Below are 18,136 nucleotides of genomic sequence, written 5' to 3'. Positions count from 1 at the left end.
CGAACCCGCGACCTTCAAATTACAAGTCGAGTGTCTTAACCACCTGAAAATGCTGAGCCTAGTTTTTTGGATCTCCTAACTGTTAATTTATAAATTTAAAATAATTGACATGTTATAATACTGATATGTGTTCGTTTGCTTTACTTAGCAAATATAAGTTTTATGAAATTAATAAACATACAATTTTTAACACTAAGTTTACAGTTTCACAATATCTTACACTAAGATATCCATTTTTATAAGATTTTTTCAATTTCATTTGAAGAGTTCATAAACATACTGAAATTATATAAACATTGCAGTGGCTTCTGAATAGGTTTATTAAGTTTTAAATCTTTTCATTGTCCACAGTCCCTTTATAAATTAGGCAAAACCTAAACACAATATTAGACTCATAACTTTAAAGTATTTTATAATAGTTCGATAAAATTTCATAGACCTTTTCTCTGCACCAAATACTTATTTTTTATTACTGTGAACTTCAGATTTTTTTCTGTTTTTAAACGATACAAAAGAGATTAATATATAACATGAGTAACAGATTATATTACAGTACTGTAAGCGTTGGCAAGTTTAAAGAAACTGTCCATAATATAACTTATCCAATCAGTAGGAAATTTACTCCTCAGAAACACAAAAACTACAAAACTTTGCATTAAAAGTTACCTAGACCGAAACTTCAATTATTTTGTGATGCATAATTCTTGAAATCTTTTAATATCTTTAAAATGTATACGGAAAAAACATATTTAAAATATGTGATTTATATTTCTCGACATAAGTTTAGGAATTTTTACACATGCCAGATGAACGTTCCAGGAACACAACATTCACGTATCTACCTCTTCTCGTTCTGTTAAATTATACAATTATTAAAACGAAAATGTTTCCAATCATATACCAAAACAAGACTAAGAAATGTTTTGCTCAAAGTGTTAATTTGTTGGATGACACAAAGTATTTCAGTTTAAATATTCTAATATAAATTAATATCGCCATCTTTGACATATTGAATTCTTTCGTATTCTTTCTTTCTCAAAGGTCAACACCTCATATCTTATCATACATCCGAACATTCATCATGAAGATGGAACTTTGTTTTCTCAACTGGGCCTGAGATTCACTATCACCCAGAAGCACTTACATGGTGATGGCCTTAAAATCAGATGCACTGCTACGGTTGCTAAGGTAATTGATACAAATAGTAAAGAAGTATTCATTGGAGGTTATCAACAAACTTCTGGCCTTCATGAAATAGGGAACTTGGAAGCAGGTAATGTGTGCTTCTCTTCATAGCAGTAATTCACTACATTGTTACTATTTTGTTTTATTGAAATAACAATGTTACAGTTTTTTTTTTCACCCGGCATGGCCAACTGGGTTAAGGCGTTCGATTCGTAATCAGAGGGTCGCAGGTTTGAATCCTCGTAACATCAAACATGCTCGCCCTTTCATTGGTGGGGGCATTATAATGTGACAGTCAATTTCACTATTCGTTGGTAAAAGAGTAGCCCAAGAGTTGGCGGTGAGTGGTGAGGACTACTTGCATTCCCTCTAGTCTTACATTGCTAAATTAGGGACAGATAGTGCTGATAGCCTTCGTGTAGGTTTGCGCGAAATTCAAAAGACAAAACAAACATATTTTATTATCATCACATTTGCGCAATTAACTAATTTATCGTATCACATTTAACATACGACTTAATCTCGAGAGGCACAGCTTTCAGCGTGAGCAAAAACTCTTAGTTTTACTTCTTATCAGACATTGCTGATATCACATGTGAAAAAAAAATGTTTTAATACCCTAGTAATGCAGCAATCACACACAGAAGTGGGTATTTCTCGTGGACAAATGACGTTACACACAAGTAAAGGAACACCTCACAGAAATATATGTGTGTAAGACAACGACTTGCTCCGTTGTCGCCAAATTTCGCTTTGCTGTTTGGGATCGTGGGTGTTATATTTTAATGGCAGTCAGCTACCACTCGGTGCTATTGCTTTCCCTCCAATATATCAGTTCAACAATAAGGAAAGATACTTCCTTTTCATGGTTCGGGTTACCACTGAGATAGTGCTCAAGATTTCGATACTAGCGAACAAGGTTTTAATATTTGAGACATCACAATATATCACCCAAGCTTTAAGCTCTTGTGCGTTATAAGAGTGATAATCAATCCTTTGGCATGGATGGTAGATGCTTGTAACTGACTGCGTATTTGTAGTCAGTAGTGCAACATATGGGACGGTGGTAATTAGCCTTAGTAACTCTGCTGTAAGTACAGAATATAAATATGAACACTTATTGTGTAGTTTTGTAAGAAAACTATGTTGTTGTTGTTTTTAATGCAAACAAACAAGTAACAATAACTACAATATTATGAGGAATCCAAAGCATGAAATGTCAATCATTATGCAATCAGTAACATCGTTCAGCTGTAATCTTGAAATGCGTCCGGACGTTAGAGATATACTCTTCAAAAAAAGAAACGCAAAAGGAATATTTTTGTTATTTTAAAGATAAACATATGTACTAACGTAACAAGCTCAGAGTATGTGATGTTTCACGTGTTAAGGCACTGATTGTCAGACCAAAATGACAATAAAAGTTGTGCACTTTGAAAACGGAGGAAAACATCGGATTTTTCGCCAAAACGCATGCGTGTCCAATAAATTTGTTTGAGAGATCTGCATGTTCTGCAAGTGCAACATGTGCAAAATCCCTATAAAAGTGACGGGTTCTCGGTTTCCATAGCTCAGTGTTAAGCCACCGACACGCAATACAGTTACGCCAAGACTAACTGAAGCACAACGCAACAACGCCATTGGTCATATCCCCAAAACTCCAAAGATTGGCCAAAATAATTAAAAGTAACCAAAAATCATCAAAAACAGACAACTCATCATAAAATATTGTAACATATTTAAAAATATCGAAAATGACAATCATCATTTGTTTGTTTGCTTTTTGTTGCCCTGCCTTCGAGGTCTCAAATTTTGCCTACCCATTAAAAGTTTGGGGTTTTTGTGTCGTGTGAGGAGTAAGAGGATTCTGCGCCATTGGGGTTTGTCTTCATTCTACTCCTTTGGAGGAGTAAAAAATATAAACATTTTGTTTAACATAACAGACCGATCTGAAAGAGGAACTTTTGATATCTGCAATGTCGACATCCATTTAAATTTATAAGAGTGGAAAATTATAAGAAATAAAACATGAAAGTTGTTAAAATATTAAGAACTATTAAAATACTACAAAATATCCCAACATTAGTATAAAATGCTCGCGAAGGTTAACGTTGAATCTCAAATGTAATTAACAGATCATTTTCATTATATCCACAGTCTTTCATCCCGTTATAAACAAGGGTAAGATATTATATCTTCTTCATTACCTTAATATCTTTCTCAGTTAACATTTTATTAAATCAATTAGGTAAAAATATTTGGAATTACTTCAAATTTGCATTTATTATAACAGCTATAATTCTATCAACAAACTGAGTTTTAATTCATTTTAATTTAATTTAGCTCCTGGATTCAGTTCATTCCAGTTACGAGCTTTAGTATGCTGAAGTGATCTATTGAGTTAACCGTTTATTACTTCCAGTTATATCGAAGTAAAATGACGCCAAGCTAAAGTATCAGTACCATCTGGTAATATGTATATATTTTGCTATCATTCATCCTTAATGCTTTCTTGTTAACTTGTCAATATTTCATTCTTTTCTATTTCTTATTAGATTTATAGTTTTCTATATTTATTTTTGGTTAAACAAACAGTATTTGTTATTTATCCAATGTAATTATATGTTTAATAACAAGATTTTAACACCTTTAGAGTTCCTACAAGTTTTATCATCTTGCGATCTTAAAGTATTGTCTTAAGACTTATGCCTTACACGTTCCGTCCTTTTTCCGTTGTTCTCGTCTTTCGTTTTACTTAAACTTTTGTTTTCTAATAGAACATAATAGGAATTGTCTTTTGGATAGTCTTATGAAGTATCGAATAAATTATTGTTTTATTTATACCATTTTAGAGGTCATCTGTTTTTGTCTCGTAAATTTAAGAATCTGCATATTTCTATAATAATTTTAATTCATTACCATATTTTGGTTTCGCGAATCCATAGAGGGAAATCATAATGTTTTCGGAAGATCTAGAATGCATGTCAACGTAAATTAGTTTATTGAATACAACTTTAATTTTATTCTTATGAGTCACAGATAACCCTTCTGTAAATATTCATCTCTCCTTGAAGTTTAATTTGTTAATTTTTCAACTTTATTTACGTTATAACACAACTTATATAGACTCGTTTACTAGTATTTTCCTTAAAATTTCCAAATAAAAAATTGTTTAGCAATTTGTGATGAAACCTTTTTCAAAGGTATTGAGCTGTAGTTTGCAAACCTTTTACTATTGACGACGTCTTAACCCACATACATTGATTTGCGCGACACTCCTGCTGCCATATGCAATATTTTGTGTAAAGATATTTTATGTATCTAATTTTTCTTCGTTTGGTGAAACTGTCTCGCGACACCTCTAGCAACTTTCCAGGATATACAGTTTGGAAACAACTACATTACTGGCTTTAGTTTTTATTTGTTAATCTAGGTCAATATATTTTAAGCCAATCACATTGTTTGAACTATGCAACACTGTATGAATCTTACTTATTTTTATTCTTAGTGATAGATGTTGTTTATGATTTCTATAGAGAGTTACATAACTTTTCTCATCACACTTTTTGGTTGCTGTTTTGTTCTCTGGTTAGAAATTTATTTGATTGACAGTCATGTAATTCATTTGAATAGTCCAAACCTACTTCAAAATCTTATTTTATTTTAGAATCTTGTTGCTTTCATTACATCAATTTTTGTATCACTTCATTTAAATCCTCCGTAGGGTAAATAATGACACATTGCCCAGCGATATAGATTATTAGCATCTTCATAATCTAAATAAATACATTTGATAATTTTGATGGGAAGAAAATGTCGTTTCAAACATGCAAAAAGTACGTATTTTAATGTAAAATTAAACATTAAATATCCTATTGTGTACCTTTTGTTAGAAAAACAGGAAGATTGAAACATTAGGAGTTTAATGAAATATATATTTGTTGCAAAACTTAAGAAAAGGGTTTTTCTTTTATCCAGAATAAAATGAAGTTAAAAGTGGACTAAATTTGGAAAAAGTCGTAATGGATGTCTAGATGTTGGAATTTTAGTTAAATTCCTATTTCTTGAAGCCACTCCATAATTTACTGTTGTAATAGATCAACACTGAACTAATATCTACACGAATATATTTCTCAAGTATTAAAATCATATCACGTTCAGCTAGTCATTTTATTTCAACATAAATTATTTTTTAAACTACAAAACGTTTTGAATACAAACAATATCGATGATAAACAATCAGCTAAATATGATTTCAACAACAAAGTATAAACAATGACATACTATATTTCAATTGTTATATTTTCCAGAATTTAAAATTACAAAATAAGGTGATTGCTCAGTTGGAACAAATATTGTAATACCCATTAAAACAGAAAATATTTGTATGAGAGTCGCATTTCTTATTGGTGAAACGTGAATAGAAAAATAGTATAGGTGATCACAAAGTTTGGTGAAACAGGAAATTAGGACGTTAAAAAGAATGTATGAGAAAAATTTGGATGAAAAAATTAAAATTAACAGTAAGGATTTATTTAAATGCATTAAGGATAAATAAATTTTAAATGGATGGTAAGATCCTTGAGGATTGATAAAGAAAGTCCACTTTCTGATAATTATCAAATAGCTGAGTTATTAAATTTTGCTTTTTTTCGGTTTTTACTAAAGATTTAAGCAATATTCCACATCTTGAACAGTTGATAGATGGAAATGAGATCAAACAAAATGGCTGCATTAATTCAAAGCTGGTTAAAACAATTGGAAGTTAAAACAAAGATAAGGGTCCTTGGACAGATTATATTTTATCGAAGGTTTTGAAGGAGGTTAATGATTGGATATGTGAGCCACTTACTACTATTTTTGACAGTCCTCAAATAATAGGCAGGTACCAGAGGACTGGAAGTTAGCTAATGTAACACATCTTTTCAGAGGAGATGATAAAAATTCTTCCAATAATTTTAGCGTCATTATTCTTACGTCAATTGTGGGAAAAAATTTGGAAAGTCTGATAACAAATACTGTGCGAAGTCATTTAACAAATTTTTGAATTTTATTGAGTAGTCAACATGGTTTTACTAAAGGCAAATGTTGCCTTTGAAATTTTTGACATTTTTTGAAAAGGTTACTGCTTATACAGATGGAGACCAGGTTGTACATTTTATATATCTGGATTTTCAGGAAGCATTTGATAAGATGCCACATAAGTCTTGTAAAATATATATATCTATAGGTGTGGGGATAAGTAAGCAAATTGTATAGAAGAGTGTGTAGATGGGAAAAGCAGAGTTATTACAAATGGAGTTCAGTTAAACTGATCATTATAAGAAAGGGGTACCTCAAGAACTTTGCTCTTTCTGATTTACATCAGTGACAGAGATTAAGGAATAGTCAATAAATTATTTAAATTTGCTGATGATATTAAGGTCTTGAGTGTTGCCAGCTATGAAGAGGATGCTGTTGATTTAGAAAATGGTTTATATCATTTAGTTAGTTAGGCAAATAAATAGCATATGAGTTAAAATAAATGCAAGATATTGCATGTGCGTTATCAAAAATTGAATTAGAAGTATAATTTGAATGAGAAAAACATTAACAGTGTTATGAAGGAAAGGAATCTTAGTGTAATAGTCGATTAAGTCTATAAAACCATCCAACCAGTATGCTGTTGCAAGTGGTAAGACTAATAAGATTTGAGATTGTATCTACAGAAATATTGAATACAGTCTAAAAAAGGTTATGATTTCATTGTACAGGTTGCAGGTTAGACCACATCTCGAATGTTATGTTTAGTCTTATTTACTTACTCTAGGAAAAACAATAAATTGTTGAAAAGGATTTGGAGAAGGGTTACTAGAAGAAAAGGAGAGGTTGTCATACAAAGATAAGCTCAAGTCTCTCAAGGTGTTTTCTCTTGAAAAAAGAAGAATTCGAGGAATCTGATTCAGATGTTTATGATTGTAAAGGGAAATTATAGTGTTTATGCACCATTTTTTCCATACTTAAAAGTGAGAATGGTAGGACTAGGGAACACAAATATACATTTTGGCAGGGTAGAAGTCATATTTTTCTAACATGAGTTTTAGCCTTTGGAATGGGTTGCTTTTCAAATGTTGTAGAGGCAGTAAATTTAAAGAATTGTAAGCAAAAGCTTGGTAAGTATATGAATGATAAAGGCTGACTTTAAGATTTTTTGAAATTATTTTAATTAAGTTAAGAGAATGGAACAGCCGAGATGGACCAACAAGTCTCATTTTTCTCTAAAACATTATTTTATATCTTAAATTAATATCAACATTTAACCATATTGCTTCTTAGAATAAAGGTTTTACCGCATGATGAATTTTAACAAAAAAGAACTTGTAATGAAATCAAATTGTAAATATCGAGTAATCAATACTTTGAATTCTTTAATGATTACAGAAAATTATTTCAAATATCGATGTGAGACATGTTATCTGAAGAAATGGATGTAATGATATAATTTATATTGATGTATCTAATAAAAGTTATAAAGTTGTTATAAGCGACATTTCGTTATGGTTACTTGATGTTAAACTCAGCCCCGAACAAAATGAATATTGTAATTTTACTGTACATTTTCATGCTTATTTTGAAATCGATATGAGTGGTTTAAGAAGTATTAAAAGTAACGTTCAGAAGAAGAATACATCTTAAACATAACAGGCTATAAAATCAGAAACATTTATGTTGTTTCGAAGTTTCATGATAAGTAAAATAATCAAAACGAAGACACTGTAATTTTCGATAGTCTTTATATTAAGAACCTGAGTTAGAACTAATGATAAATGCCACACTAAAAATTACATTTTTTTTTCAAAGCTGGAGAATCATGCCAAGCTCAAGTAAGGTTGTTAGAACCCGGGTTAAACAATATCAATATTGAAACAGGATGTTAAGTAAGCTATAACAATTATGAAAAATTCTATCCTATAATTTATTTAGACATTTCGAACCAGGTTTCCTAGAATAATATGCCGAATCTGAAGACTGAGTTTTTCTGGCAACTCAGAAAAATCTTAGCAAAGCAATCTAGATTTTACTTCTTATTAGTTGAAAAGAGGAAAAAATAATGAATATTTATAATAAAAGTTTTAAAATTACGAGAACCTTTTATTAATATTAAGTTGTCGGCTTCCATGTAGTAAACTATATAAAGAAGCAGCTCATAATCCTACAGTTCCATCTAGGAACGATTTTAAATTAACTGATGAAGTTAAATACTATATTAAAAATAAACAATTAAAAATATTAAAGAAACAAGTGATCATAATAATGCTATTAATTTATCGTTAGTAGAAGAATATGTTAATAGTAAAACCAAAATCGATGACAAATTTATGAATAATATTCTTAATAGAAATAGAGACGGTTTATATTTACCAAAAGGATTGTTTTTTTAGATGAAGATAATTTTGTTGCTGAAAATAAAAATATAAAAAATCGATAAAAGAAAATCGACACAGTCAATAAGAAATAGACAAAACATTAGAAACTAACATACGTGAATTAGGAAGAAATTCGAAAGAGTCAATTAATAATATTAATTTAAAAGTTAATGTTTTTGGTATTGAAACTTCGAGAAAACTGCACTATTTGGAAAATAATTCATTATTAGGAAATGATAATACAGAAAATAATCTTAAATGTCAGTGATCTTTCTTCAGAAAACTATACTGCCATTAAAGCTTACGTGCATTTAAAAAACAGTTAATGTAATTAGAAAGGTTGAATATTATGCTATTGAAAATTTAGTAACTAAAGGTAGCACAAGAATAGCTACTTTTATCGCCCAACGCTAGTACAGCGTTAAGTCGACGCATTTACAACACTACAACCAGCGGTTCGGTTCTTCTCGGTGGGCTCGTCAGAGAGCCGGATGTGGCTTTTCTATAAAAAAACACACTATTTTTTTTATTAAATATAGCTATTATAGTTTTATTGATATAAATACAATACCTGTGAAATTCCAATATGTAATATGTAATATCAATTACACCACCGCCTTCAAACAGATGGTCAGCTACTGATCAGTAACCCTTTCTTTCTTTGTGAACCTGACGTTGACTGAAGAAGGTCAAAACGTTATTTGCTCCTCTATTAGTGCCTTCTCTATCCATACCAGCTGCTTTTAAATACATAATTTTCTCTACAAGTGGGTTTTCTCGTCATCACGGATTATCCACTACAGATATTATCGGCGTTTTCCTTTGTTTTTTTGAATTTCGCACAAATCTTCTCGAGTACTGTCTGCACCAACCACCTCTAATTTTGAAGTTATAGACTAGTAGGAAAACAGCAAGTCAATACCACACATCACCAACACTTGGACTACTCTTCACTTTTGAAAAATAGGACTGTGTGTCACATTATAACACACCTAACACTAAAAGGGGCAAGCATTTTTAATGAATGGATTCTAAGCCACACCCCACAGATTGCGAGTCAAGCACACTAGCCACCAGGCCATGCCAGGCCTGTACGGCTTCGTAAAAAGGCTTAGAAATTATTTGTATATATAATCCTATTTTAAAAAAAATTAGTGAAAAGTAACTAACCATAAACATGTTAATCTGCAACTGACGTGTTAGAGGAAGACAAACCTATTATCTTAGATTACTTTATAATTTTATTCTTAGTCAGTTTAAACTGTGGTTGGTTTATTAAATCAAGGCAAGCTAATGTTTTTGATTGACTTGTGATTTTAAATTCAGGCAAGTTAAATTTGTGTTTGAGTTGTTAACTCCGATAAACCTATGTTGTAAATTCTTTTATATTTTAAAATTTGTAACACTTTTTGAAACCACATCTGATTGTATTTTAGGGTTCTCTATTATTTCAACGAATGTAGATCAAAACCAAATATTTCTAATACAAAAGTTAAAATTTTTAACCACGTTTGTGATATATAGAATATTAATTTTTTCAAAGAATTAAAAACAAATTAATAATTAATTTCAAACTCTTTTTGATTAGATAGTCTTAGCAATAGAATTACTGTTTTATCTTTACAGAACCAACCAATGGAGAAGAAGATGAATTTGTGTCTTCTGGGACTTTAATTGGTCTACTTATGGTTTGCATCGCAAATTCTTTCTTGAGCTTGAAAGTATATACTTAATAAAGATTATTTCACGTCCTTTTAAAGAAGACATATCTGGACTTTTTGCCGTGGTGGAGAGCTCTACGGCTTGATGTTTCTGCTAGGTACCACAATGCATAGAATACCTAGAAATCAATAACCTGGATTTACATGGCTACAAACAAGTGTGAAACACAGGTATAGAATTTCGTCCGATGTGAATTTTCCTGCTATTAACTTTTGCTAGTTGACATTATTATGCATCTGTTCTTCTTGAGGCGTTTTTTTTTATGTTCGCTTAAAAATAAAGTTATTCTGAAATACATTAGAGGTCGCTGTTTTTGGCAAACCAATCTTAACTGTAAATGGTGTAATAACATCACAATGTCTGACAGTTCTAAGACAAGGCTCACGTTCTGAACACCATCGTTTATTTATATTTCTAATTAAATCTAAATTAAACGCTTTTTTACTCTAGCGATTAGGTTGTGAGGTTTTTACGTAATCTCTCACACTGAATTGAAAAAAATTATTTAGGCATCTTTTTTCAGTTCTATCCAAATATATCATACTTATTTTGGTGCTGCTGGTATAAAGACAAAGTTTTATTTATATGAATATCTTGTAACATACTAAGAAAGATTTGACAAAAATACTTGTACAAGATTCTAATTTGTTAAATTAATTTGGCATCCGGAGCCATTATAATATAAACTATACGCTCATTTCCGTTTCTCACGAAGATGCGCGTGAATATGTTTGGACTAAATGTTGTGTTCATTACTGGTTTTCGTTCGTGAGTGTGTATTTGAAATAACTCTTATGCATGTTACCAGTTTTCATAAGTATTCAAGAATCTGTTTGAACTAATTTTAAGCTCGTTACCGATTTTCTTAAGCATTCGCGTGTGTGGTAGAACAAAATTCTACATTCTTGAGTGATCTTTATGAATACATGAGTGTTTGTTTGGACTAACGTGAGACGCTCCTGTGTAAGAATGAAAATAACAAATTTCCGATGCCTATTTATTACTTTATTTCTACATTTTACATTAGTCTAAATCCCAAGTTTTTATATGTCATGCTCCAGTATTAACAAAAGTTGTTTTATATTATACTACTATAAATATTTTATTGTATATTTATAAAACAGGTTAAATTTATATCCACTTTTAAAGGATCTCTTTCGTGAATAGGCCATAACAAAAGTATTATACTGTTTTTGTTGTTAAAAATGAGGAATTATTACATATTTTTTGTTTTGATTATTGTGTAAAGGTCATTTTACCAGTGATTGACAAGTAATATTGGATTTTTAAAAAAATATATTAACTTTCTTTAATGGAGAAGAGAATTGTGTTGTAAAAGTAAATTAAAAAGTAAAGGTGAAAACACATGATTTAATCTAGTTAAGTCTCGTAACAAAGGAGAAACTATTATTCATTTGCCTTTAGCAAAATTATGCTATTTTACCCAATAAATGTACTCGTATAGTTACTGTGAATGTCTTTTTAAAGTGAAATGTAAATTATTCAAATTTTCTATTATAATATCCCTCACTAGAAACAAGTACAAAAGAAAGAAATATCGTAGTCATGTTACAAATGAAATTTCTGTATCGATTATACAATAAAAAATACATAAAATGACAATCGTGAAACGAAACAAGTCATTACTTTTAAAAATAAGTTATATATTATACGAGGTTATTCGCTACTAGATAACGTTGGGAATAACTTATTGGTTATTGTGAGCGAGTTGTCTTGGAACTTTAGAAACAATTAAACACAATGTACTTGGTTGAAAGTAAATTAAATAATTACTACCGAGAAGTAATAGTAACGTTTGTTTTGTGATATTGTTTGTTGCTATTTTTTGAAGCTTTACATGTTTTGTTATGTGTTGATACTGGAAACAAACATTTGAACATTTCTATTGAAATGAGAAGTTATTTTGGAGAGTCGAAAATTCAACTTAGCTCATGTTATTGGGTATCTAACAAAAGTGTAAACGTAGCACGTGAGTCTTGGAGAAAAGCGCTGTATTGTCCCACCTTGGCGTTCTATAACAAATAAATATTAACATTGTAGTGTATCTTATAACTATAATGCAATCTCAGTGTATTTATAATTAGTAATCAGTTTCGATTTAAAAGTACTTAAAACAATTATTATATTATACGTATGTATATTTTATTTATAATTAAATAAGGACTTTACTTTTTAGTATTACAAAATAATTACTGAATATAATAAACAGTATAAAATAAACAATAGTAGTGTGTATTTCTTCTGGGAATTAAAATAAAGGAGAAGCGTTTGACTGGTTATTACAAATGATTTGGTGATATAGCGTTGAGTCTGGCCCAGCATGGCCAGGTGGGATAAGGCGTTCAACTCCTCATCTGAGGGACGCGGGTTAGAATCCCCTTCATACTAACCAAGTAACCATACTTGCCCTTTGAGCCGTGGGGACGTTATAATGTTACGGTCAATCCCACTATTTGTTGGTAAAGAAATAGCCTACTAGTTGGCCGTGGGTGGCGTTGACTAGCTACCTACCATCTAGTCTTACACTTCTAAATTAGGGACGGCTAGCGCAGATAGCCCTCGAACAGGTTTGCGCGAAATTAAAAGAAAACAAACAAACGGTTGACTCCAGTTGCTCGTCTTGATAGATCCAACACAATCTTAATATATTTCTTAAATAATATATATAGAGAAACGTAATTTTGTTTGGCTCTTATCCCACTTAAGGTGCTGTTCATGTTTAAAGTTAGAAATTCCAGTTATTTCTTGGACGTATGTTACACATTTTATTCAACTAATTCTTTTTTATCTCAATCCCCAGTGACACAGCGGTAAGTCTATTGGTTTACAACGCTAAGAAACGAGGTTTCAACCCACGTTGGGAATAACACACAGAGCTCATTGTGTGGCTTTACGCTTAACAACAAGCAAACCCTTAAGGTCGAGGCAAAGAGATATGTAAAAATGAAACGAGTAAAATACACTAAAGAACCAGTTTGATTTGGATGTAATTGTTTTAATTTTTTTTATCAGTAATGAAAGTCGTTTACTGGCGACAAAGAAAAACATTTACTAAGAGACCAAATGGTTCGTATACAAGTTAACTTCTCATGATGTCTCTAGAAACTTAAAATAGAATTATAAATCGGTAATGTTCCATATCGTATGAAGAAACTTATAAATGCCTCAAACGTTAATTATTTGAATAAAAACGGTTTCTCCTCATTTTCAGTTCGTTCCTGAAGAAAGCGAGTCCATCATTCAAAAGTGGCTGGTTTTTATGATTAATACAAAACACATATTCTACTGACCTTGTCAAACTATGTTTAAATAACAGATTTAAAAATATCTCGGCTGAAAGAGTCACTATTTATTTCATGTTTTATCACTCATAAATTGAACAAAAACGTTATTTAGTGATCTTTCGTTCAATCTTACTCAGTAAGCGACGAATAATGCTTAGTCATTCTTGAAAGCAATTATAATTGCATTAAAGGTCTTTATCTTTGTACGACTAATGCCATAAGATAAATGTTTCGTGATTTGAAGTATAATGTGATTGCTAATATATGTATGGACTCAGAGTCAACGGAATTACTAGCCAAGAACGGTTATGCTATTAAACGCCGCACATGAACCTAAATTAACCAGACTTTGCAAATAATAGCCATGACTGCAGTCATTCGTTATTCTGAAACCATATTATTAAAGTACAATTGTTTCAATATTTCTATCAAGGTTCAAGTAATATTGACGCCCTGTTACCCAACCGAATCCTTGTAGATGAAGGTCTCTAGCAGTAAAGTTATCTCTCATATTCACTGGCCAAAACAAACTCGATTATGTTTCTTTAGCAAATCATCAAATAAACTTTACAATGTAAATTTTATAATTAAATGTTAACAGTAAGTATTACTTCATGTTGATAGCTATGACTATGATAAAATAAAAATTAATCGTAGTGCAAAGCTATGTTAAGTTCCATCCTTCAAATACATTTAACAACAACAGTGTAATCGAGACTCTATTTTCAATTAAAATTATCAAACTTGATGATCTGAAATCCGACCCATCCATTTTATGGAAGATCATTTAAAGCATCTGTCGTGAAAACATTAACACAGGTGCGATTTTATATGAAAACTCCGTTGCTACCACTGATAAACAAAAGTCGAACCTGTTCGCACATTATTTCCGTAAAATTCGTAATCCCACAATACACTGGCTTCGAGAACAAACACGAAGACAAAATAAACTGCATCCCGCTAGTACAGCGGTAAGTCTACTGACTTATAACGTTAAAATCAGAGGTTCGATTCCTCTCGGTGGGCTTAGCAAATAGCCTAATGTGGCTTTGCTATAAGAAAACACAAACAAACAAAATAAATTCGTTTATTAAAGACAACATTCAGTTTTTCCAATTCCTTCCCAGTGAACTTACTTCATTATCAAACCCCCAACTCACCACATGACATATCAACCCCTATCATCACATCAGAAGTGAAACCCATCTTAAAAACTCAAAAATAAAGCTGTTTATCAGACACATGGAGATCTACAATAACCACTCTAATCCTTAAAAGAAGTTCAAACTCTAAACACAAAGGCGACTTCAGGCCTAAATTAGCTTCAGAATACCTGCAAAAGAAAATAGTAAATATGAGATTACTCTGGATGCTAGAAAATAACAATACATTATCTCACATTTAGAAGACAGGGCGCAAAAACAGACAAAGTGTAGACTACCTTGTGCGACTAATAGAAGCCACATACAATGGATTTAACCACCAATGCTACGTTCCTAGATGTACAAAAAAAAACCTTTGACGCCCCCCGCTAGTACAGCGGTATGTCTGCGGATTTACAACGCTAAAATCAGGGGTACGATTCCCCTCGGTGGGCTTAGCAGATAGCCCGATGTGACTTTGCCATAATAAAACACACAAAAAGCCTTTGACATAGTTTGGCATCATTGACTTACAAACTAATAAAATATCGATCACACTTACTAAATGGATGTTCAGTTTTTTTTTTAGAAAACAGATCAGCGAAAGTTAAAATTAACACGCCACTATCTCAACCAATTATATACACCGCGGGTGTGCCATAGAGTCTGTTTTAAGCTTGATACTATACAGACTTTTTCTTAACAAACAACCACGCCTCTCACGCACGCTTCACAATACGCTTGACATTGACAATATAGCATCATGGAGTATCTATATTACAGCTATCACATTCTCTAAAACGGCGAAAGTTGCAGATACAAACATCAATCAAAAACTAATCTGCATACGCATTCGAAATAATTTAAATATAGTCAAATCTAGGATGACTTATCTTTATAAAATTAGCCAATACGCTCACGAATGTAGACCTCAAATAATAACGTATAGATACAAAAAATTCATTGGACCTTTAATAGATTATGGTTTGATGATAACATGCAATATAAACCAACACCAATTCCCTACATTACAAAAACCGTATCAAAAGCTTAGATTACCGCCTTCCGCACTTTACGCTTACATGTTATGTTGGAAAAACACACCACTATACAAACAGTGCAAAAATACTTAATTAAACTTGCAACTACATACTGTCCATCCACCGAAATTCGCTAACATCCAATTTTCATAAAATCGCTGCCATCCCTAAATCATGGTGTAAATACCTATCCTCATTCAACATGATACATGACAATACTGACACACCACTTCATCCCTAACTTTAATCTACTGTATTATATGTATAACCTTAACTTACTCTTTTCAGGTTCTTGCACCTTTACTAGTAGGCCTGGCATGGCCTAGCGCGTTAAGGCGTGCGCTTCGTAATCTGAGGGTCGCGGGTTCGCGCCCCTCAGATTACGAACATGCTCGCCCTCCCAGCCGTGAGGGCGTTATAATGTGACGGTCAATCCCACTTTTCCTTGGTAAAAGAGTAGCCCAAGAGTTGGCGGTGGGTAGTGATGACTAGCTGCCTTCCCTCTAGTCTTACACTGCTAAATTAGGGACGGCTAGCACAGATAGCCCTCGAGTAGCTTTGTGCGAAATTCCTAAACGAACGAACGAACCTTTACTAGTTCAATCGGACAATAGCTGGGCATCATTCGTTCCCGACTAGTAAAAGTGAGTTTTCTCGGAGTATTCCGGTTTCCACTCACATCCAAATCCTCAGTCATTGTATCTATAGATCCCAGCCATGGCATCCAGATGTACGAATGGATTCCTGCCCGGCTCTAATTACACCCGTTAACTTGCTTCTTCTCCAACAACCTGCCCCACTGTTTTGTCTTTGCCTTCACTTTTGCCTACTATCCTTCCATGTTGATAATATCTGCCTATTCGGCTAAAATCGAACAATTTTTCTACAATCTTAATTCTTAATTTCTAGCTAGGTAATGGAGGATTGCTCAATCTTTATCCTGGCTTGGCATGGCCAGGTAGATAAGGCACTATACTCGTAATTCGAGGGTTGCGGGTTCGAATCCCCGTCTAACCAAACACGCTCGTCCTTTCAGCCGTGTGGCGCTATAATGTAACGGTCAATCCCACTATTCGTTGGTAAAAAAGTAGCCCAAGAATCTGCGGTGAGTGGTGATGGCTAGCTGCCTTCCCTTTAGCCTTATACTGCTAAATTAGAGACGGCTAGCGCAGATAGCCCTCGTGGAGCTTTGCGCGAAATTCAAAACAAACAAACAAACCAAACCAATCTTCAATCGCCATTGACAATTAATTTCTCTGTAAAGAATAATTAATATTACATCAAAATAGCTGCTAGAAAGAAAGATAAGGTTATTGGAATCCTAGAAACAAGAATTTTCCAAGTGGATATTTTGGTAACTAAAAGAGTGACTTGGAAACTGTCGATGTAAAATCTCTGCAATAAAATTTTTCTTTGTAATTCGTGATGACGAGAAACTCACTTGAAGTAAAAGTATGTTCTAAGACGGCTGGTATGGGTGTTAAAACTTTAATTAAAACAAAGTACAGGACAACGTTTCGACTTTCTTAGGTTATCTCCATAAAGAGGTGTTCTGCTAGGACCATACGATAAAGCCGTTATCTGGGTCTACATTAGATTTAGAGGATGGAGAAGCCAAATATTGATTTTAAATCGGTTAGATAATGAGTCTTCATATTTTCAGCGATGTATAATAAATTATTCATATAGAAAGAATGAAAGCTATTGTTATTTTTTGCTATCAACAAGAATCCTATTTCTATTTTCTTCTTAACTTTTCTTTCAAGTAAAGGACATAAACGGCTACATTACTAACACTTTATATTATACTGTATTGGAGTTTCGTTTAGATCTAATAATTTTTAAGATGGTGAAGTACAGGATTAAATTTAACTCAACTTAGCCATTGTCACTTCTTTAATGATTTAGAGACATGTACTATTAATATCTTAGTTATCAAGTTTCCACTATATCTTAACAATACAGGGTGGTCCAAAATATTTATCTTTCCTATTTGGCCTGGCATGGCCTAGCGTGTTAAGGCGTTCGACTCGTAATCCGAGGATCGCGGGTTCGAATCCCGGTCGCACCAAACATGGCCGCTCTTTCAGCCGTGGGGGCGTTATAATGTGACGACCAATCCTACTATTTGTTGGTAAAAGAGTGGCCCAAGAGTTGGCGGTGGGTGGTGATGACTAGCTGCCTTCCCTCTAGTCTTACACTGCTAAATTAGGGACGGCTAGCGCAGATAGCCCTCGAGTAGCTTTCCGCAAAATTAAAAAACAACAACAAAACCTTCCCTATTTTACAATTTTAAAAGTTTTCAACATCTTGTAGCCAACTCAAATAGTTCTTAT

The 18,136-nt window shown here is 32.4% G+C and overlaps 1 protein-coding gene across 2 annotated transcripts in view; it reads left to right on the top strand.

Annotated features, from left to right (window-relative positions):
* LOC143239179 (uncharacterized) overlaps positions 1-12,491 on the top strand; it is a 51,530-nt gene extending 39,039 nt beyond the window's left edge. The window contains exons 7-8 of one of the 2 annotated variants that reach the window (XM_076480044.1): positions 1,042-1,188; positions 10,218-12,491. In XM_076480044.1, the coding sequence (XP_076336159.1) occupies positions 1,042-1,188; positions 10,218-10,265 (195 nt within the window). In that variant the 3' untranslated portion in view covers positions 10,266-12,491. Of the gene's footprint in view, positions 1-1,041; positions 1,274-10,217 lie in introns of both variants that reach the window. The other variant, XM_076480043.1, reaches the window with a different exon arrangement.
* The last annotated feature ends 5,645 nt before the right edge of the window (positions 12,492-18,136 follow it).

This window comes from Tachypleus tridentatus, chromosome 13 (assembly GCF_004210375.1).
Source record: "Tachypleus tridentatus isolate NWPU-2018 chromosome 13, ASM421037v1, whole genome shotgun sequence".
Classification (NCBI taxonomy): Eukaryota; Metazoa; Arthropoda; class Merostomata; order Xiphosura; family Limulidae; genus Tachypleus; species Tachypleus tridentatus.
The sequence above is the reverse complement of the archived record's forward strand: the minus strand, read 5'-3'. Positions and strand labels throughout refer to the sequence as shown.